Raw genomic sequence first — 21,366 nt, 5'->3', positions numbered from 1 at the left:
GAGGGGCGGTAGATGCCGGCGTGATCCGAGTGGGGTCAGGGCCGACTGAGGGACTAGCTTAAGTCTGCGTGGGGGGTGGAGCAGGTAGGGCGGTTGACCTGGGTCTGTGTGGGGACAGAGGAGGCCGTGTGGCCAGGCCTGGTCTGCATGTGGGCCTGTGGGCATACGGAGTGGCCTGGGCAAGCCTGTGGGGACAGAGGAGGCCGCGTGGCCAGGAGTAGTCTGGATGGGGGGTGGGTATGCAGAGTGACCTGGGTGAGCCTATGAGGACAGAAAAGACTGCATGGCCAGCCCTAGTCTGTATGGGGATGGGGCAGAGAGCGACCCAGGTGAATCTGGGGACAGAGGAGGCCGTGTGGCCAGGCTTGGTCTGCATGTGGGCCTGTGGGCGTACAGAGTGACCCAGGCGAGCCTGTGGGGACAGAGGAGGCCATGTGGCCAGGAGTAGTCTGGATGGGGGGTGGGTATGCAGAGTGACCTGGGTGAGCCTATGGGGACAGAAGAGACTGCATGGCCAGCCCTAGTCTGTATGGGGGTCGGGGCAGAGAGCGACTCAGGTGAATGTGGGGACAGAGGAGGCCGTGTGGCCAGGCCTGGTCTGCATGTGGGCCTGTGGGAGTACGGAGTGGCCTGGGCGAGCCTGTGGGGACAGAGGAGGCCATGTGGCCAGGAGTAGTCTGGATGGGGGGTGGGTATGCGGAGTGAACTGGGTGAGCCTATGGGGATAGAAGAGACTGCATGGCCAGCCCTAGTCTGTATGGGGGTCGGGGCAGAGAGCGACCCAGGTGAATCTGGGGACAGAGGAGGCCGTGTGGCCAGGCCTGGTGTGTACGGGGGTAAGGCATGCCGAGGAACCAGGTTGAATCCAAACAGTGGGGGCAGGACGAGCGATGACATAGGGTATGTGTGGACAGCAGCGCAATGCGGGTGGTGAGGCGGATGGCAGTGGGGGAGGGGAGGCGACAGATGGGGTCTCAGTGGGCTGGGGAGCCTTGAGGAGCTAGCTAGGTGCGATCGGCAGCAGCCAGGCTCTGGTCAGCAGCAGAGAGCCGTCTGAAGAGGCCCCCTCTGTGGACTGGAGTTTTCCCGCGTGTCTGTCTGTCCTCTCCCCGAGCTCTGTGTCTGCCCCCCTACCCATGACCGCATCCACACCATCCTGTCTCATCGGCCCCGCCTGGGCCCTGGGCCCTGGGCCCTGGGCCCAGCCCCCAGCACCACGCTTGCTGGCCCCATCACCAACTCATCTTTTTGCAAACTTTGAGCAAACCCAGGAGCCCCTCCGTCCCGCACGGTGGGCAGCCCGCAGGCTGCCTCAGTGAGCCGGGGACCGCAGCCTCGGCCTCCCCCTCGGCCCGCTCGCTCTTCTGTCCTCAGGGACAGGCCGCCCTCTGCCAATGCCCCGCCTCTGGCTTGTCCCCCTCCCCCACTAAACGGTTTTCAGTGTCTCAATAGCTTCTGCTTATATGTTTGAAGATTCCAAACTGAATGGGGAGGTGGCGAAGGCCGCGCTGGCGAACGAAGACTGCCCCCACATAGACCAGGCCCTCACTCCTGATGAGGGCCTGCCCTTTACTCGCTCGGGCACCCGCGAGAGATACGGACCCTGCTTCCTCTTATCAACCGGGGAGTACGCGTGCCCGCCTGGTGGAGGAATGAGAAAGGGTATGTAGGGGAGGCGGGGGCACTCTGCATCAGCTGGGCCGCCTCGCGCTCCTGCAGGTGGGCGGGCGGGGTGGCAGGGAGGGGTGCTGAGGGGCAGGCAGGCACGCTGGGGGGGCGAGGAGCGGAAGGAGCCCCCCACCCCCCCAGGCTTGGCCTCCAGAGGTCTGAGTCCCTTTCTCCCAAGTGGGATGTCAGGCTGGCAGAGAGAACTGGAGGTCCCGGCAGCGGTGGGTTGGAACTGAGCGGAGGGGCAGGAAGGACCCCGGGATAGGCCGGGTGACTACAGGGTGGTGACCCTCAGGCAGGGGGCTACCCGGGGATGTGAGAGGAGAAGTGACTCCTCCAGGCTGCTCTGGCAGGTGGCCGGTGAGACCAAGAAGGCAAGGTGATCGCCCCTGTCCCTTGGTTGAGGACACCCAACGGCGTGGGCCTGGCCTGGCCAGTACCCTGTGGGCTTAGCCACCCAAGATCCATGTTCGGGAAGAGCACCCTTTAAAGAGAATCTGTAGGCCAGTGAGAGGGGAGGCATGAAGAGAGAGGTGGCCTCAGGCCTTGGGGGGCGTGAGGCCAGTGTCCTTGCAGAGGTAAGAGGTGTGCTAGTGGCAGTTGGAGGACTCGCCAAGAGAACTCTGTGCAGCGCCTTCCATCCCTGGTCACCGCCCTGGGTGTGGTCAGCGGCCCCCTGTGGTTGGTGAAGGCTGAGCCCCATGGTGACCTCTGTTCAAGGTCTCCTTGTATCAGACCCTTATCTCAGGCTGACCCCCCCGGGGAAAAAACTTCTACTAGAGCTTGAGCATGGGCTGGAGAGAAGCTTGAGGCGGGGGCCCAGAGCACCCTAGCTCCAGGCTTCCAGCATGGGCCTGGAAGGTAGAGGAAGCCATCCTTGGCCTATCGGACTGGCTGGACAACTCGTGCATGCCTGGGAGGGGCCTCACGTGCTCACCCGGGATGCATGCTGACCGGAGTGAGCAGGTTGGGCCGGAGGGAATAGTTGGTTTTTCAGAGCAATAGTTGGTGTGGCCTGTGGCTATTCACAACTACTCCAGTATTTGAAGTGGTTCAACAGCACACCAGGAGAAAACACAGAATTGAGAATAAAAGGCAATCCCAAACCCAGAAGGAGGAGAGGCAGCCTCCACTGAGTTGGGGAAGTCCTTCTGGTCGCTGGCACTTAGTGCGTGCCCACCTGATCCAGGCTGGTCCCTGCTTCCTTGCCCTGCCTGGAGGTCCCTCGGACCCCAGTGCGGCGTACTGCTGCCCGCATGGTGCTGCATGGTGGAGGGCTGTGGGCCTGGGGCGGGCCCATCCTTGGCACCTTCCACGGATAGGCCTGATGCTCCCCTTCGCAACTGGCTTCTTCCTGGGTGGAGGCTCTAGAATACAGGAGCAGGAGCAGCCCAGGGGAGAGAGGGGGGAGGAAAGCAGAGAGACTTTGTGGCTGTGCTTTGCCCGGGAAGGTCTCACGGGCTGCCTATCTCCTTCATCTTGAATGTTGGATCAATCTGTGTGGCCTTTATAAAAGAGCAGACAGGAGAGTGTCTTGACTGTGCTTCCAGAAGCCCGGGGAGTGTGGGACAGAAGAAGCCCCATCTCCCTGTAGTGGCCAAGGGAGCCCAGCGGCAACCACTGTCCACAGGTGGTACCCCGCTCCCCGATCCCACAGAGGCGTGGGTGCCAGGGTCTTTGGGAGGCGCCAAGGTTGAAGTGTCCCCACCCACATCCACCCGGCCCTGTTCTCATGGAGTCATGACAGCGCCGAGGACTTGCCTTACTCGGGATAATTGCAGTGCATAAAGCCACGTGCAGGGTAGGAGAGTTAGGGACTCACTGGATCCCCAGGAGGGAGAAAGAGAGGAGTGCTGGGCCGGCTCACTGCATGGGAAAACCAAGCCAGCTGGAGAAGAATCTGCCTGCCTCTGCATGCGGCTGTTCTGTCTTTCCTCCTCCTTCCTTAAAAACTAAGTACCAAGCGGGATGGGAAAGCCAAGAAGAGAAGCTCAAGTGTTAATTGTATTCTTTACATACAGATCTTTGCAAAGAAAGCCCTGTCATTGCTAAGTATATGCCGACAGAGGCTGTGAGAGTGACTTGACCAGGCGGCTTGGCCGAGGACACTGGTGGCTATTAAGCATCTGGGTGGACCAGCAGCCCCTCCTCACCCTCGGACAGAGTAAATTCACGCCATGCAGGTTTGCCGGACGAGTCCGAGTGGCCCAGGTCTTGTACTAGGACGGACGTAGCTTTTTCTACGGCCAAATGGTAACCGACCGTAGAGGATTTCTTTTCCTTCTTTTCCTTTCCTTTTCTTTTTTTTTTTTTTAATTTTATTTTATTCGGGGAGGGGGGTGGAGGGGTTCCTTAGCATGACTTGCATGAAGTTAAAGAGAAAACCCAGCAAACCAAACCCACCAACCCCCCTGCAACTGTAATGATCACCCCAAAGAACCACAACAACGAGAAAAAAAAAAAAAAAAAAGCAAAAGTCCTCTATTTTCTTTCAAAGCTCTTTACTTTTACACAAACGTTGCTGGAGCCAGACTGTCACGGCGGTCGGTAGAAACCTGTGCATTTCTGGGGGCGGGGGGGAGGGCCGAGGGCGGGGAACGGATTGCTTCCCTTTTTTGTACACGAGATCGAGAGTCAAGGTTCCATAAAGGGCAGTCGGTCAGTCATCGGTCATATTGACCTCACCTTCATAGCTCATCTCTCACGCGGAAACTGAGAACTTTGCTCCAAATAGAATTGTGGAAACGCGCACCGCGGCTTTCTTCCCTGTCTGGCATGCTTGTGACCCCAGCGGACGTCTCCCCAAGACCCCCGACAGCGGCTAGTCTAGGTCGATTCTATCATCTTCTTGGTGTGTAGATCCAGTGTGACCAGCTCTCATAACAAATTGTTCATAGTAACTAAGCAACACCGTACGGATTTTCCAAGTGTTACTTTAGAGCTCCAAAAGATCAGGACCACGGGAGGGGCGGCCCTCCTCCACCTTTATCAAGGCACAACCTGGCATTGTATGCAATTTAGTACTTCAGAGTAAAAAAACAAAAAAACAAAAAAACAAAAAAAAAAAAAACTGCATGCCCAATGTTATGCAAAGCGATTCTAGCATGAAATAAATTTTGTATCATGGTTTCTGTATAGTCTAAAGCAGATTTGTTTTCCTGAAGCAATCGGAGGTTTGCAGAGACCCACTTCTGCATCTTGAATAAATATAGTATTTTCCCAACAGAAACAGAGGACAGTAGCTTGGCTTTGATCTGACTCTAAAATTAGTGGTGGGGTGGGGGGTGGGGAAGGATGATATTTTTGAAAAACACATGCTTGAGTTGAAAAAAAAAATGCAACATCTCGAGCTTTCACTGCAGCTCGCAACATTTCCTGGAAAGAGAGCAATGCTGCTTTAGCTCAACACCCTCCCCTCCTTGGGCCCTGGCCCTCAATAATAAAAAGCTGACTTTTGAGATGAAGCACGGATTTGGGTTTTTATTGCCTTGGGCAGTGTCGTGATTTGGTTCTGCCTGTGATCCGGCCTGCTGTGCTGGGCTGGGCTGGGGTAAACCTGAACCCTCGCTCCTCTGCTCTCGAGGACCCAGCCAAGATGCTGGCTGTCCTCCTGCTGGGAAAAAACAACAACAACAAAAACAACAAAAAACAAAACCAGGTCCTAAGAAAGAAGTTGCCCTCTGGAACCCTCTCTGCAGATCCTGTTTGGTCTGGGGAAGGAGACAACTCTCAGAAGGGATGGAGCATACAAGGACTTGACCCTATAATGAGACATCCTCTAGGGGGTTCACTGCCATGGAAACTTCTCTGTGAGTCATGCCATCTTGATGACTCCTTGAATCTGGCCATGTCAGAGCTCCCAGCCCCTGTGCGGACCTTAATCACCCCCTCCTTCCAGACCTGTGAATCTGATGTTGGCAGAGGCGAGGGGCTGACGGACAGGTCTGGGTGCCCTACCCAGCTACGCCCTGCTGGGCCCAGTCTGGTGGACCTCCTTACTGCATGCATCTCCCCCAGCCTGGAGGCCTCTTGAAGGGGAGGAGCCCTCTCTCGGGGATCTTGATTTGCACTGGTTGTTCACTTGGTTTCTCATGGGGGATGGAGTGGGGACTGGGCTTCCACTTTGTTTCTTATTCATTGGAGGATCCAGGAACGTTCAGGTGGGGAGGTCCCTAATGGTCATGGTGGTCAGCCTCTGAGCATTTTGTAGATGAGGAACTGAGGCCTACAGAGGAGAATGCTCTTCCCAGGGCCACAGAAAAGTGGGTGTGAATTTCCCCAGATGTCAGCTCTCTCGATGCCTCCAGCATGGACTGAGTTGGCCGTCAGGTGGGTGGGTAGGAGGCTGAAGGTAGGTGTGAATTCTCATCTAACATTTCCTTGTCCCCTGGGAGCCTTTGCCTGAACTTCCACCCCGTGTGGTCCGGAAACCAAGGGCCGGGGGTCAGTGGAGCGACGAGTACGGTAAGGCCTCCACCTAAGGGGTCATGCAGCCGAAGAGCAGCAAGGTCACACTATGTACCCCACAGCCATTCCCAAGTCTCAGGAGGTGGAAGCCAAGCAGCCTCAGCTGCTGCAGGGAACGTCGTGTTCAGTCTACTTGGGACCCAGGCTGGAGGGAGCACCTCTGGTGGACTTGAGGGGACATAGCACAAAGCCACTTACGGTGTGGGTTTTCTGGGACATAGTAGCTAATGGGGAAAAAAGATGAGCATGCCCTGAGCGTCTGCTGCGTGGGGAGCATCTGGGAAACATTGTCTAATGACAGCCCACGTAATTCAACCTGCCTGTTTTAGAGGCTAGAGGACAGGTGCAGAGAGGGGAAGTAACTGGCCCGAAGCCACACAGCGGATGGAAGAGGAAGGAAGATTTTAACCCAGGCGGGCTGACTTCAGGGCTCAGGTGAAGCCGTCTCAAGCTGACTGGGGCCTTCCCGGGGCTAGAGCCCAGAACTGACAGGGACACTAGTGTGGCTGGTCCCGGATCCCAGGGCCCCCAGGACTTGGCCTGCCTGCCTTCATGCAGTGCCATGGGTGCAATAGAAGCCCAGAACCTTCCACACACACATCTGGCCACCTTGCTCACCTGCCTGAACACCTGGTGTCCTGAGAAGGGAAGGGAAGCTCCTTCAGTTGGCCAGCACAGCGCCCCCCACCGCCCCGTGGACTCTTATGGCTCTGGGGCTCCGACCCTGTGCACCCAGGACGCGTAACTCCCTCCCTCGGACAGTCCCACCACTTCCCACCTCACCAGGTAGCTCCCAATTCCCATGTCACTGGGTGTCCTTCCAGGCGCCTGGGGGGCAGGGGAGAGCACTTTCCTCTGAGCCCCAGGCCCGCATTCACCTTGGCAAGCACAGTCTCATCCAGTTTGGATCTGATGGCGAGTTGGAAGGTGGTGGGCCTGCTGGGGGAGAGGGGGGTGCTTGTGACCAGGAGGGGAGGGCGTGTGGCAGGCAGGCGAGGAGGTACACATGCCACTCGCGCCTGGTACATGGTGACCCTATACCGTCACTGCAGATGCCTGGCCCGAGGCTTGCGCGCACACGCTGGGCTCACTCCCCTCTCCTGTTCCCTTCCTTCTTCTCACACGGGAGGAATTCGAAGGCCACTCTACTTGGTCTATCAGAAAGAAAGACATTTTTTAAAATGAGCGAGTATTTACCCAAACTGGCTCCTATGGCTCATTAGCTAACCAGGTGGAGGACACGGACACCGACTGTCAGTGGTTATAACCTGCACAGCGTCGTCCTCACACGCTTGTCAGAGGCAAACAGAGGACGGGTGGTGTGAGGGGATCCTGACCCCCCTGAAGCCCCCCCACCCCGTGGGCGCCCTAGGAGTGTTCTCACCGGCTCATTTGTTAGCATTTATTGGGCCCTTCCGCTGTATCAGAGCCCATCCTTGGTGAAGGGGTTCCGGAATCCACCAAGACCAGGCCCCTTGCTCTCGAAGAGCCCAGGGTCTGTTTGGAATGAGGGGCCTGGACATCTCTAAGTCGGAGAATGACCACAGGACTTGAAGGGTCCAGAAAAACACGTGGGCGACACTACTGTGGACGGGCCTGGAGTTTCCAGGCCCCCGTCAGACCCGGTGAAAGGACTTCCTGCTGCCGCGGGAAAGGCACGAGGGAGGCCCTCGACGTGACAGGCCCGTCAGCCGCGTTGTCTAGTGCCGGGAGCCGCTCACTCCCCGCGTGTGGGTTTTCTGTGCCCTGTGGGCGAGTCCCGAGCGAGTCTGAGGCCTGAGATGCGTCCCCCCCGCCCCCCCGTTTCAGCGGGGAAGGAGGCCTGAGAGGCTTCTTTCTTAGGCCCACAAGGCCTCGGGAGGGGCCCTAGGGCTCAGCAGAAGACTCAGAACTGGGGTGCCTGCCAGCAGGTGCTGAGGGCGGCGGGAGGGGACCCGGGCCCCCCAGGCCGTGTTGGCTCCTCGTGAGGCGGAAGCCCGTCCAGAGGTCCGGGCCTGAGGGCTCTCGGTGCGGGACGGCTCTGGCCTGTGTCTGACGCGGATCGTCCAGCCTGTAGGCCGGGCGGGGCGGGGGTCATCCCGGGCCACCCAGCTGCTCCATCTGAGGGTGTGGGAACCTCGGCAAGACCAGCTCAAGGTGCACAGGGCCGTCCTTCCCGTTGCAGAAGCGCTTACAGACTGTTCCAGGCTCTCGCTGGTTCCGGGAGTGGGCGACCCGGGCCTCGCTGGCCGGTGGTGCCGTTCCCAGGATGCAGCATTGGGAACAGGCCTCCACGCACTGGTTCACGGTCAGCCAGTGGCTGCGGGTGGTGCCCAGGCTCAGGCCCGGGGAGCTCAGGGTGGTCCTCGGCCCTACTCCATGGAGCTAAACCCACTCCTGGTCCCAGGGTTGCCTCTTGTCTGGCCCCCCTGGTCTGGTTCGAGGCTCTGGATGGGTCACCTCCCGATCAGGACCCAGGGCCAGGAGTGAGGTGTGTGGTCCTTTCCCCTTTTGTTAGGCCTCTGTTTTCCCAAATGAAAAATGGAAATGTTGGGTAAGACCAGTGGTTTCCAAACTTTCTCAAGGACCCCTTGTCAAGTGAAAGCTTCTGTGAAGCCCAGTATATAATGTAGATGAAAATAAAGCTGCTGTGAATAAGGTGGAGGGTTGGGGACCCGGACCTCTGTCCAGGTGGCTTTCCTTTGCCCATAGCCCACGGTGGCCCCTGAATTCTCGGGAGACTTCCAGGGCTCTAACAAATGCACTTTGAAGGTCACTAGGCTAGGAGGTCATGACAGGTCCTCTGCTCTGAGGTCCTGGGGTTTTGTAACTTCCTGAAGTCTGGCCCTCAGGGACCCAATCCTCTCCTGAGTTGCCGAGGGGAGGTGGTGTGGAGTGGGCCACAGACTGGGCCAGCGAGCTGGGGACACTGCCACACAGTCTCCAGGGGAAAGCCATTTTCTGAGGCCCTCTGGCCAAAGGCCTGCTACCAGTCATAGCAGAGAGACAGGCGCTCTGTCCCCCAAAGCCACAGCCGCCACCTAGGGAAGCCTGGGGCCAGTGGTCTGGCCTGTCCCCATTTTACCTGAAGCCCCTTCCTGCAGAGGCAAGGGCAGATGTCAGGGGTTAATTAGGGTCAGACTCCCCCTGCCCCTCACCTGAAGCTATATAGCTTGGTGGATCCAGGGTCCTGTCTGGCTCGCATGAAGACACCAGTCTTCTGGTTCTAGATTCCCTGGTCTGTCCCCAGCGTCCCCTCCGCTAGGTCTTCCCAGAAGTCTTGTCTCTTTCCCCCTCACTCATCTCCACTTCCTTCCAACCCTCCATCCAGAACCTTCTCCCTTCACCTAGTCACCAAGATAAGAACTCCTTCCTGTCCAAGTGCCCGCTTGCCTGACCAGGACACCCCGACCTCCTCAAACCAGCAAACTAATGTGCTGAGACTCGAAGGCTGCTGGACCGTGACAGCCATGGGCGCTGGGCTGGGTTCTCTGTCCCCACAGGGAAAGACAGGCTGGAACCTGCTGGTTTCCATGTCCTTGGCAATGGCAGTTTGAATGTTGCTCAGAGACCAGATTCCCCAGCCATGCAACCAACTTGGGTTCTTGCTATTGCCCTCGTGGGGAGACTTGTTCCCATCTGCTGGGCGGAAGGGATGTCTGTGTCCTTGAACCCCAGACACTGGCCAGACAGCCTCCCATCATTCTGGCCCGTGGTCAGCCCAACCACAGTACCTCCGGAGCCCTTCTCAGGCCAGCCCCACCAGCTGACCAAGCAATTCTCTGGGAACACTTTGGGTGGGAAAAGTCACTTTATTAAACGGCCTCTGTTACAAGCCCCCCATTTCTGGACCTGCCAGATTGGCTTTGGGTAGAAGTTTCTGGTTGTCTTTCCTTCCACTTTCTCTCTCTTTGTCCGTGGCTTCCTGAGATTCAGTGTCCTCAGTGGCATCTGGGGAAGAGCTGGTGGCCTTGGGGCGCTGGTCCAACTCAGGGCGGGCTGGCGGCTGGCAGAGGGCCAGGGAGTGGCCAGCCCCACAGCCCACGAGGAGTCCCCGTGACGACCGCAGAGCCTCCACGGGCTTCGGGGCCCAGACGTTGGCTTCGGAGCCATCCCCGCACATGCCATGCTCGTTCCAGCCCCAAGAGTAACACGTCCCTCCTGTGTAAGAGAGAGAAGACTGTTCTAGAAGAGGTTTTGAGAACAGCGCTGCAACGCTCACCCTGGGAGCCCGGGAGACCATAAACCCCGTTTACAGGTGAAGACACCGAAGCTCAACCACGCTTGGTGGCGAGCTCACTACCCCTGCTGCCACCCTGCCCCCCACAGCCTTTTCAGGGTCTCCTTCTCCCGCCAACCCCCCTGACCTTCCTCCTCAGCCCCTCCCTCACTCTAACCTCGTCTACCAGCAGCCTCCACCCACCATCGTCCAAGGCCCGCCAACTCTGCCTCGAAATACTTCAAATCCTTCCCCGTCTCTCCATCTGCGCCATCCCCTGATCCCAACACCACTCTCCTACTCGGTGAGCCATGCCGACAGCCAACGGGCCAACGGGCTGCTCACCACCCACCCCAACCTTCAAGGATGGAGGAGCGTCTTGGTCACCTCTGACAACCCAGGTTTGTTGCATGGCTCCCCCGCTCAAAAGCCTTCAGTGCTTCCCACATCCTCATAAAGGCCTTTCCGCGGCCCGAGAGGCCCTGAGTGAGCTCTGGCTCCTGACTGCCTTGCTGGCCTCCCCTTACCCAACTCCTCTCCACCCCACTGCATTCCAGAACCCCTGCCTTCTTTCACTTCCTTACATACGCCTTGCAGGGTCTTCTCTTCTCTCCAGGCCCTCTCTGTACTGGGCCTCCCAATCCAACTCAGGTGCTTCTTATCACCCTTGGACTTTCCCCTCACAGGGATGGTGCACGTACTGTTCCCTCTCACTAGACTATCTGCTCTACAGGGGTGGGAAGGACCGTGTATGTTCTGTTCACTGCTGTATCCCTAGCCCGGTACACAGCTGGTGCTCAATAAAGGCTCACTAATGGGGAAAAGATCGAATGGACTCAGTCACAGAGCCAGGGAGTCTCCAGGCCAGCATTTGAGTGCAGATTTCTGACAGCCTGTGATGCCCACGCCCCATCACAGCACCCTCTTTCTAGCTTTTAGACCCTTTCCTAGGGCCAAATTCACTCACGTTTTTCTGCAGTCATTGAAAAACTTTCCTGTCCAGTTTATTAAACGAATGCTAATCTTCATGACAAAAAATGGAAAATATGGATGAGTGTAAAGAAAAAGCAGACTTTGAGTCTTGCCATTAGTATGAATATTTTAGATAATCTCTTTAGAGATCTTTAATTGGTGAAATTTGTAAATACTTGTGTATGTTTTGTCCTGCTTTTGTCCCTTACTATTGTAACACAAATATTTATCCACAGAACTGTAAATTATTCAAAAAGTAAGTTAAAAATAACTTGTTTGAAATTTTGTAGTTCAACCCACAGAAAGGTACAAAAAATAATTTAACAGACAAGACACATTACCCCAGCCAGATCCAGAACATTAGTCATCATTTTACTGTATCTGCTTCAACCCTTCCCTTAAAAAGAAAAAAAAAAAAAAAAGATCGATCATAAAAATACAGACTAAGCCCTGCTTCCCATTCTTGCCCTCCAGCCACTTCTTCTCCCGGGAAAGAGCCACTGTTTTGAAGCTGGTATTCATTACTGCCAGGCTGGTTTTATACTTTTTACCTATGTGTCCTTAAATACTGTGTAATGTTTTTAGTTTGTTTTAAAGATTTACATAAATAGCATCACTGAAATATCTTTTTTTATACTTGTTCTTTACACTCAGCTTTCCTTTTGGAAATTTATCCGAGCTGATAGTTACAGGTCTAGTTCGTTTATTTTAACGGCGCGTAGTATCCTGGGATGGGAGAAATCAGATTTTTACTTATCCGCCTCCCTCCTGATGGACAGCTCTCTCGTGGTAATAACTGCCGCTATTTTATTATGCAATATAATATATGATTACGCAATATATGATGTGCAAGAATATTATACAATGATAGTAATATTGCTGCTATTGTAAGCAGCACTACCGTGAACACTCTTGAGCACGTCTCCTTGTACAAAGCAGTGCTTGTGAAGGGTGGGTCCCTACAAGTGTGAGGCTGTGGAGTCTCCTGTTGGGATTTTCGGTATGGCCTAATTACTGTCCTCCCCTCCAGCCCCAACAGCTGATCCGTACGATGAATGAATCTGCGTTTCTCTGACTGCTAGTGAGAGGGACTGTACCGAGTCACCTCTTATGAACCGCCTCTGTACATTCTTTGCCTGTTTTCCTCTTTGGTTGTTTGCCTTTTTCTCGCCGATCTGTACGTTTTCTTTGTGTATTCTTTTATTTACACAATTCTTCACTGTGCTCTGCATTTTAAGCGTCTTTTCCCAAAAGTCCATGGTTATGTCTCTTCGCTTTGCTTATGGTATCTTTTGTTAAACACATTTCTTTCAGATGATTGTCTAAATTGTCCATTGCGGAGACTCAACAGTTTCCTTAACCTGTATCCTATTACCAGATACATAGGTTGTTTCTAATTTTTCATTATTTGGAATAATATTCCTGTGAACATCGTTGCACATCGATCTTTGTCCATCTAATTGCTTTCTCAAACTAGATTCTTAGAACGGGAATTCCTCGTCAATGGGCATGGACGTTTTTGAGATTCCCGAGTACTGCTCTGAGTGCTTCCACAGTATTTTCTCAGAAAGGCCACCTGAATACAACTACAGCAACCTGTGGAAGTCTCCATTTTACTCCAGCATTGCCAGTATTTATTGCTTATTCTACCGTTTAGAAATCTTCTCTAGTTTGAAGACAGAAAAGATATATCACTGTTTTTATTGGTCTTTCACTGCCATCAAAACTGAAAAATAATTCTTATGTTTCTCAAATATTTGTATTTCCTCTTTTGTATACTGTCTGCTTCATATCTTTTTCCTGTTTAGTACAGAAAGAAGGCTTTAAGTGTCAGACCCAAGAGACAGGTGGTTGGGGTTCAAATCCCAGTTCCTTTATTTATTAGCTGAGTCACGCTGGGCAAGTTACTTAGCATTTCTGTGCCTCATGTCCTTCATCTGTTAATTGGGGACAACAGCACTGTCACCATAAAGTTGTTTACAACCATTAAATGAGTAAGTATGTATAAAATACTTAGAATGGTGCCTGGCACGTAGTATTATATAAATACTTGTTCTTATTGTCTGTTAAGAGCCTTCTTGTTTTAAAGATTTTTATTTTAGGAATATTAATTCCTAAAATATTAAATTCTTTCTCTGCCATAGCTGGCATAAATGTTTTTTTCTCGGTCTGACTTAAAATTTTGTTTTGGGTCTTTTGATAGAAAACATAAGCCTTATGGTTCTTTGTAGTAAAATACATTGATCTTTTATACTTTCTTCTACTGCTTCTAAGAATTGAAAACCCATCCCTATCCAGATCAGGAAATACTCTTTTTTGATTTTTCGATGGTTTTATTTATTTTTTAAAATCTCTCCATTTCATTCTGTATCCACTGAAAATCTGTTTCACAGACCACTTTGTCACAGGGAGAGGCTGGCTGGCCCGGGATTACCCTTCCTTTTCCTTGTCCCTAGTAGGAAGGCAGTCACCGGCCAAAAGCTTGGGTTTGGGGAAACACAGATGTCCCCCTGTTTGGCCCACGAGCGAGGAAGTGCACGCAGAGAGGACGGGCCCCAGGCTGCGGCTCCGACAGTCACAGGCCCCGTCGGCCAGGTGGGTGCGAGGCCCGGGGCGGGGGGCGGACGCGGCTCGGGACCTGCGGGCCCGGCCCGGCACCTGGCGTGGGCTTGGTGCCCGGCCCTGGTGAGCGGCACCAGCTGACGGTCAGCGGGAGCGGCGGTGGGAGGAAGGCAGGGCTGGGCGGCCGGCAGGACGCGGCACGACGGGCAGCTGGCAGGGCCCTCTCCTCCGCCCAAGGAAGCGCGCTCCGAGGGGCCGGGGAGCCAGAGGCCTCGAGCCAGGCCTCTCATGCCCACTGGGTCGAGAAGCCTGGCAAGGGGCCGGAGATGTCCTCCCCCAGTACTTCCCAAGAAGCCTACTGGAAGTTGGGCGTTTTAGGTTCTTTATCTCGTTTAACTCCAGCAGCCCTGTGAGGCCATGCTTCATAGATGATCCTCATTTCATAGATGATGACGCAGAGGCGCCAGGAGGCAGGCGGTGTGGCTCCAGAATCCGTACCAGCTCTGCATATTACATACCAGGGCTTGCCAAATTTATTCTAAAAAGGCAGATAGTAAATATTTGAGGTTTGAGAGCCTCATTTGGTTTCCGTTGCGTATTCTTCTTCTCTATAATAACCCTTTCGAAACCATTCCTAGCTCGCGAGGCCAAGCACAACAGGCCGCAGGCCGGCTTTGGCCTGCGGGTCGGACCTTGCTGGCCCCTGGCGGACATGTGTCAACATACGCTGTTCACCGCGGACTGGGCAGTGCTGTCCTGGGTCCCACACTCCCAAACATCTGTGTGACAATGGCACTCCTGTCCCCGTCTGCATCGCTGGGTTGCCGAGGGGAGCACGGCATGAGTTGACATATTCAAAGACCCAGCACAGTGCCTGACACTTGGTGACAGCTCCTGCCCATGTATGAGGCACACCACGGGGAGAGGGGGGAACGGCGAGGAAGGCCAGGCCAGTGTCAAAGCAGATGGGAAGGCCCAGGCTGGAATGACAAGAAGCTGAGGGTTTCTGAATGCTTTAAACACACTTTCTATAGGAAGAAACCAGGCTGCTGAACTTTAAAAATGAAGGACTGGCCCCTGAACGGACGACACCTTGACGTACTGAGCCCCCCCAGCAGTTTAGAATGGGTACTGAGCCCCCCCAGCAGTTTAGAATGGGTTCCCTTTATCCCCCTCCAGCCTCACTTAGGGCCGCCTTTTCAGCGGCACCGTGAGGATGGGAAGACCCTCTGGATTCCGCACGCTGCTGCTGTGCAGGCTATTCTCACGAAGAGGTGAGAAGAAGCGGGGGTAGCCTACGGTAGGCCTCTCCCTAGGCTAACCGGAATATGGAACGCCCAGTTTTCAAAACAGGTAGGTTGCGGATGATTCCTGGCCTTACGGAGGGCTCTCTGCAGCATGCCTGGCGCTCACCAGGTCCTTGGGGAAGTGAAACCCACCTGATTGATCCAGATCTGCGATACTGGCCCCGAGGCACATGGCTGGGCCTTGGGTGGAAAGACGACAGTTCCTGGGGGACTCCCTAGCCTCATGGGGCTCAATGGAGTTGGCCTGATCCATCTACGCTGTGACAAGTGATGGGCTGGTGGCCCACCACACTTGCGTCAGCCTAGGAGCCCTGCAGGCAGCGGAACCTAGGGACTGGCAGGGTCCTGGCACAGGCTGGACACAATACTCAAATCTGTTCAGGCCTTGTGGCACCTGCCTGAGCTTCTTGGCAACCTGGGTCCTTACAGGGCCTTATGGTGCCGGGATTATAGCCCAGTGCTAGGGAGGAGGCCGCATTTCTGCTGGAGGGCCATGCTGAAGAGGGGCAAACACCTGAGCATGTGACAAAGCACGTGTGGTAAAGCTTCATTTGGAACCACACAGTGAAGACTACATTTCCCAACCTCTCTTGCAGCTGGGTATGGCCAATAGGATGGAAGCCAGAATGTTCTGTAATAGCTTACAGCACCCTGCCTTCAAAGACGGATGGCATGCACCCTTTGCCACTGGGAATCTGTGTGGTGGCTGGAGCCCTACCTGCCATCTCAAGCCACAAGGATGATGGCTGCCCCCTCAGGATGGTGCTTCCCAATTTCACACAAATGGCACTTAATCCCCAGAGCAACCTTGAAGGTGTTACAAACTCCGTTTTACAGATGCAGTAACTAGGCTCAGCGGGGTGAAATAACTTGTTCACAGTCACACAGCCACTCTGAGCAGGACTCGAATCCATGACTCCCGAGTCTCAGGCTCATTCCCTACTGCCAAACCACATGAAATGGCATAAAACCACCAAATGCTTAGTGTATGCCGGGCCCCGTGATGAATACTGAATTCACTGAATCCCCCCAACAAGCCTGTGAGGTACAATCTACCGTCATCCCCACTTTCCAGAGGGATGGCATGAACCACTCAAGGTAACAGAGCTGGTTGAGTTCAGACCCAGCTGGAGTCCAACCTGGGCAGTGTGACCCCGGGCCTCTCCTGTTCATATACAGTCTTCTCTAGCCCAGGCCTCAGGGGGTCGGGAAGGCCCTGCCTCTCCTGCCTCTGGTAGGCGGAGGACGGAGGGAGGAATGTGGGCAAAGAAGTCCGGTAACTAACAGGTCACCTCGTCTCCAAAGACCTCACAAATTTACATTTGCACTTGTCTCACCAGGCAGTGAGCCGATGGGGTGGGGTGCTGAGAACAGGGCACACGGGACAGGCGAGGGGACGTAGCACATGTGGACCTGTGCCCTGCCCACGGCCTTTCTGAGCCGCTCTTCTGTCTGGAGAGCAGCCGGGAGGGGCCCACATGTACACATGACGCTGAAACCGGGTGCCATCAACCCGGGTCCTGTGCCTGGCTGCTGGCCTGTACAGAGCCGCCCCGGCCACAGGCGTCAAGAGCAGGGAGCTGCAAGTCTCTCTCCCCGTCACTCCCAGGACAGGGGCAGCTCCTACAGAGAGCGGCCCGAGGACAGTGGCCCCTCCGGGCCGCTGGGGCAAGAGGCCAATGACACCCTCAGGCAAGAGCTGAGGCAGCGGGAAGAAGCCACTGCACAATCAGAAAGTGGGGCTGGTCGCCCACAGAATCACTCTGGCGGTGTTCTGGGCTTGTGGCCCCCGTGGCCCCAGGGAGGGCTGGGAGAGGAGGCAGGCTGGCCTACGGGCCCTGCGCACCGGGAAGGCCCTGGGGGTGAAGGCTGAGGGCCACGAGGAGCGCTGCGTGTCCACGCGGAAGAAAGAGGCGGGCGGGGGAGGAAGGGATTCAGGAGGGTAAGGTCAGAACACAGCCAGGACCCCGCCGCTTCCTGCCAGCCCCGTCCCCTCGCCTCGCGCTGCAACTCTGGGAGGGCTTCGTGGGCTTTCTCGCCGCTCCGTTGTCTGTCCTCCGCACAGAGCCCCAGTGATCCTGTTAAAACCTAAGTCAGACTCGGCACTGCTCTGCTCAGAATCCTCCAGTGGCTTCTCCGTTTACTCACATAAACAGCAGCTCCTCTCTGACCTGAGGCCCGTGTGTTCTATCCTGCTAACGCGGCCATAGCTGCACTGACTTCCTGTTCCTCAAACAGTACTCGCCTCAGGGCCTTTGCACTTGCTGTTCCTGCTGTCTGGAATGCTCTCGCCCCTGATAACTACAGGTTCCCTCCCTCACGTTCTAACGTCACCTTATCTGACAACTCTGTGTGAAATGGCTATCTACACCCCCTCCACCTGTCTTCTCATCTGCTTTATTTTCCTTTATAAATGTATTTTTACTGATCATTATCTCTCTCTCTCTCCTGACTAGAACACAGCTCTTTGAAAGCAGGGATTGTTTTGTATGCTGTTGTGCCCCAGCGCCTAAACCTTGCTTAGTGTATATTAGTACTTAATACCTGTTGTGGGAATAAACCAATGAACGAGTGAACGAATGAACGAATGGCTAAGCAAGAGAGAATGGAGCTGCCTTGTTCTCTCCTGGAGGGCCAAGAGCGAGCCTGTGGATGTAGTGGGGAGATGCCACGGGCAGAGCGGTCTCCGCTCATTAACAGGGAGAAGGCTGGAATGGCTGGGAGCCTGCCTGGAAGAGCAGCAGGTGGCCTGCCGCTGGAGGCTCCAACCCCCAGCTGGTGCGGGCCCTCCCACAGTGGGCAGAGTCTGGGAAGAGAGCTTGTGTGGTGGTGTGGGTAGGCGTGGACGTGTATGAGAGACGGAGGAATGTGGAGGCCGAAGAGCAGAGTCGGGGCATCCCCACTCAGGCCCCAGGCCTCCACGCAGGCTCCCTCAGACCAGAGAGACCAATAGCCTTGGTTCAGATGATAAAGACAAATGTGCTGAATTCCTGGGTTTGCCCCCACAGGTCTCATTTTGAGGCTGCCAGGCTGGGGCTGCTTGAGAACCTCTTTTAAAACCCCGTATCTCAGAAAGTTGTCCAGTTCTTTGTCGATTTCTGTCCCATTACATAAGAGGAAACTGAGGCCCAGAGTGGGGCAGTACTGGCCTGAGGTCCGCACCTCCACACCTCCCCGCTGCTCTCCGCAGCCCCTCTGCACCGCTGCCGGCACCACATGGGATGGTCAGGGCGGCCCGGTGAGGATCAACACTGCATGGAAAAGAAAACTGAGTCTGGGCGAGGTGTGGAAACAGCTAAGCCGGGGGAGGCAGAGGCCAGCCTTCCCGCCACCCCCCCACCCCCCGGGGAGTAGGAGGTGCTGGGGCTGCTGGGGCTACATTTCCCCAGTCACCTGCGCGGAGAGCGTGCTGTGGCACGCGGCACGTTGGCTCCACTGGGTGACTATTCTTAGATCCGGGGAGCTAGAAATGATGGATTTAGAACTTACGAGGTGGAAACGTGTTGGCCTGTTTTATAAACAACTGAAATCCTCCCCACAGACTGTCTTTCTGAATTCTGTGCTCCCTGTGGAACTGCTGGCTTTCTGGGCTTGCCGGCTGCACCGGGAGAGGGAACAGAAAAGGCAATGTGCCCTGTCGAGGCCCTACTAGGACCATGTATGGTGCCAGAGCTTTTGCACGACCCAGCCCATTTCACAGGGCAGCCCTGGGAAGATGGCATTGTGATCACGCTCTGTGGAGGAAGAAACAGGCTAGGAGAGATGCTGACATGAGCAGGCCTGGCGTGCGGCCTGGTCCTGCCAGCTGGGGTCTGCCCCTGGTGGGTGGAGCGTTAAGGGCACAGGCTGGCACCTCTGGAGTTCGGTTCCTTCAAGTGTGGCAAGCAGCTCTCCTATCCTCTAAGATTTCTTCCCTGGAGGTGACGTATCATCCCCTGTACAATCTGGTGTCCTGTCCTCACAGCCAACCAAGGACCCTGCTCTCAGGAGGTCCCAGGTTGCCATCATCTCTCTCTTGGTCATTCCCAGACCTGGCCAAGGGCTCTAGGGACCATGCGCTCTGCCAGATGAACACCCTGTCCCGGAGGCTGATTCTATCAGTTAAGCCTGGGGTCACCTTAGCTACGCTGGAGTCCAAGTCTGCTGACTCTTGCTGAGCCCACAGCCCACATATACTCCTAAACTGTGCATGAGAATCTGCGCCGTCTCCCCTGGCCTGGCCTGTGTGCGGCTGTTCTGGACCTGGCCAGAACTTTCAGGTTGTCTCCATTAATTATCATCTTATTAAATGAACACAGCAATCCTGGGGGGCACCAGCACAGATGCAGCTCCGGGACCAGGGGCAGCGGGACTCCTGCCACTTCTGGAACCTGGTCACCGACCGAGCATCTCGATGCTGTTCTCTCCGTGCCTGTCTGGGAACCACCCGTGTGCAAGGAGGGGAGGCTGGGAGTTAGAGCAGCAGTGGGGGTGCGGGTGAGAAGGTCTGTTCTGGAACCCAGAGTCGGGGCCAGAAGAATCCACATGCAGACCAGAACATAGGGCTCTAGGGAGAAGCCACTAGATATAACAGGCCTGAGAAGGAAATCGCTCTTGCTTTCCCATCACTCACTCGATGCCTGCCGAGCATCCTCTCTGCGTGTGGGGCCGCAGCCCACTCAGCTCGGTGCACGGGGCACACGGTGAGCGGCCCTCAGGCAGCACACGTGCTAGGTCGGGGCACCTGGGAGAGCGGTGGCCAGTTCTTCAGAAGGATCAAAGTCTTTTGGGAATAGAGTCTCTATTTTTTTCAGATCGTAAATTTTTTTTTTAAGATTTTATTTATTTATTCATGAGAGAGAGAGAGAGAGAGAGGCAGAGACACAGGCAGAGGGAGAAGCAGGCTCCATGCAGGGAGCCCAGTGTGGGACTCGATCCTGGGTCTCCAGGATCACACCCTGGGTCGAAGGCGCTGAGCCACCCAGGCTGCCCCCAGATAGTAAATTTTTATTGAACTTCAAGACAGTCAAGAAAAAAAAAAAAAAGAAAGGAAATATAATAGGAAAAACACCTAAGGGATTAATCCTTTTAATTTACATTAATGTATTATTTTCCTTTTAAGAAAACTTGATGTTTTTTAGAGCAGTTTCACGTTCACAGAAAAATGGAGCATAGAGTACAGAAAGTTCCCTGTCCCCACACATGCACAGCTTCCCCACAACCAACATCCCGCACCTGAGCGGCACATTTGTTGCAGGTGAGGACCCCAGCTTGACACATCATTGCGGCCCAAAGCCCACAGTTTACATTAGAGGCCCCTCTTGGCAATGTTGTACCTTCTTCTCTGGGTTTTGACAAATACCCGATGACATGCATCCACCGTTACAGCATCAGACGAATAGTTCACTGTCCTAAGTGCTCCGTGCCCCATCTATTTATTTATGGTTTTATGCGGCAGAGTGAACACACGAGCGGAGGAACAGTTACAGAGCACCCGAAGGCTCACGCGCGCTCTAGCGGGAGGAGAAGAGCGGGGATAAGACGCAGGCCGCGTCCTCCAGGGCCGCACGTTCTGCAGGGGGAGCAACAAGCAAGCAGACGCACAAGCCGACGGGATGCAGCTGGTGATAAGAGCTATAAAGAAACAGAGTGGAATGACAGGATGAGGAGGACGGGGTGGGGAAGTCCTCTCCAGGAGGGTGGCCTCTGAGCTGTGACCTGAAAGGTGAAAGGAGCCGGCCACAGGCACATCCCGCCCCATCAGGGGCACCTGGAGGACGCGCTCTCCGGACGGGGGCAACGACAAGCACCAAGTCCCCAAGTGGGCACAGGGAGGAGGCTGCTGCGCCTGGGTGGGGTCCCTGGGTGGGATCCAGGAGTGGGCGTGAGGCCGGCAGGAGGCAAGGGAGGTCTGCGGAGGAGCTGGGGGTTGATTCGGAGAATGCTGAGAAGCCACTGGAAGGTTTAAGCCGGGACTGAAAGGTCTGACTTAACCTGAAAAGGCCGCGGCGAAAGGCAGACCAGGGAGGCATTCAGGAGGCTCCCGTGTGCAGGGGCGGGGGGGGGGCTGGGGGCTGGGGCCGTGGTTCCCACAGATTCCCTCTACCCTCATAGCACGGCGTCCGGGACCTGCCGATGGTCTGACCCAGGGAGTGGAAGCGGGGTTCACTACAGCAGCACTAACATTTATGAGGCTGAGGAGCCTGGGGGAGG

General features: G+C 55.3%; 2 protein-coding genes and 1 long non-coding RNA gene across 3 annotated transcripts in view; 1 reads left to right on the top strand and 2 right to left on the bottom strand.

The window, feature by feature from the left end:
- Positions 1 to 5,132, top strand: part of KCNC1 (potassium voltage-gated channel subfamily C member 1) — a 43,344-nt gene extending 38,212 nt beyond the window's left edge. Inside the window, exons 3-4 of the mRNA XM_077866294.1 lie at positions 1,474 to 1,662; positions 3,690 to 5,132. Of these exons, the coding sequence (XP_077722420.1) occupies positions 1,474 to 1,662; positions 3,690 to 3,754 (254 nt within the window). The 3' untranslated portion in view covers positions 3,755 to 5,132. The remainder of the gene's footprint in view (positions 1 to 1,473; positions 1,663 to 3,689) is intronic.
- On the bottom strand, positions 4,482 to 7,915 carry LOC144294589 (uncharacterized). Its single transcript, XR_013361943.1, has 2 exons — positions 7,520 to 7,915; positions 4,482 to 7,289 (listed from the first exon to the last, which is right to left on the bottom strand). It is a non-coding gene; the product is annotated as an uncharacterized LOC144294589 (long non-coding RNA).
- A 1,991-nt stretch (positions 7,916 to 9,906) lies between these two features.
- Positions 9,907 to 21,366, bottom strand: part of SERGEF (secretion regulating guanine nucleotide exchange factor) — a 221,308-nt gene continuing 209,848 nt past the window's right edge. Inside the window, 2 exon segments of the mRNA XM_077866293.1 lie at positions 9,907 to 10,022; positions 10,025 to 10,275. Coding sequence (XP_077722419.1) covers positions 9,930 to 10,022; positions 10,025 to 10,275 — 344 coding nt within the window. The 3' untranslated portion in view covers positions 9,907 to 9,929.

Source organism: Canis aureus, chromosome 23 (assembly GCF_053574225.1).
Source record: "Canis aureus isolate CA01 chromosome 23, VMU_Caureus_v.1.0, whole genome shotgun sequence".
NCBI classification, from domain to species: Eukaryota; Metazoa; Chordata; class Mammalia; order Carnivora; family Canidae; genus Canis; species Canis aureus.
The sequence above is the reverse complement of the archived record's forward strand: the minus strand, read 5'-3'. Positions and strand labels throughout refer to the sequence as shown.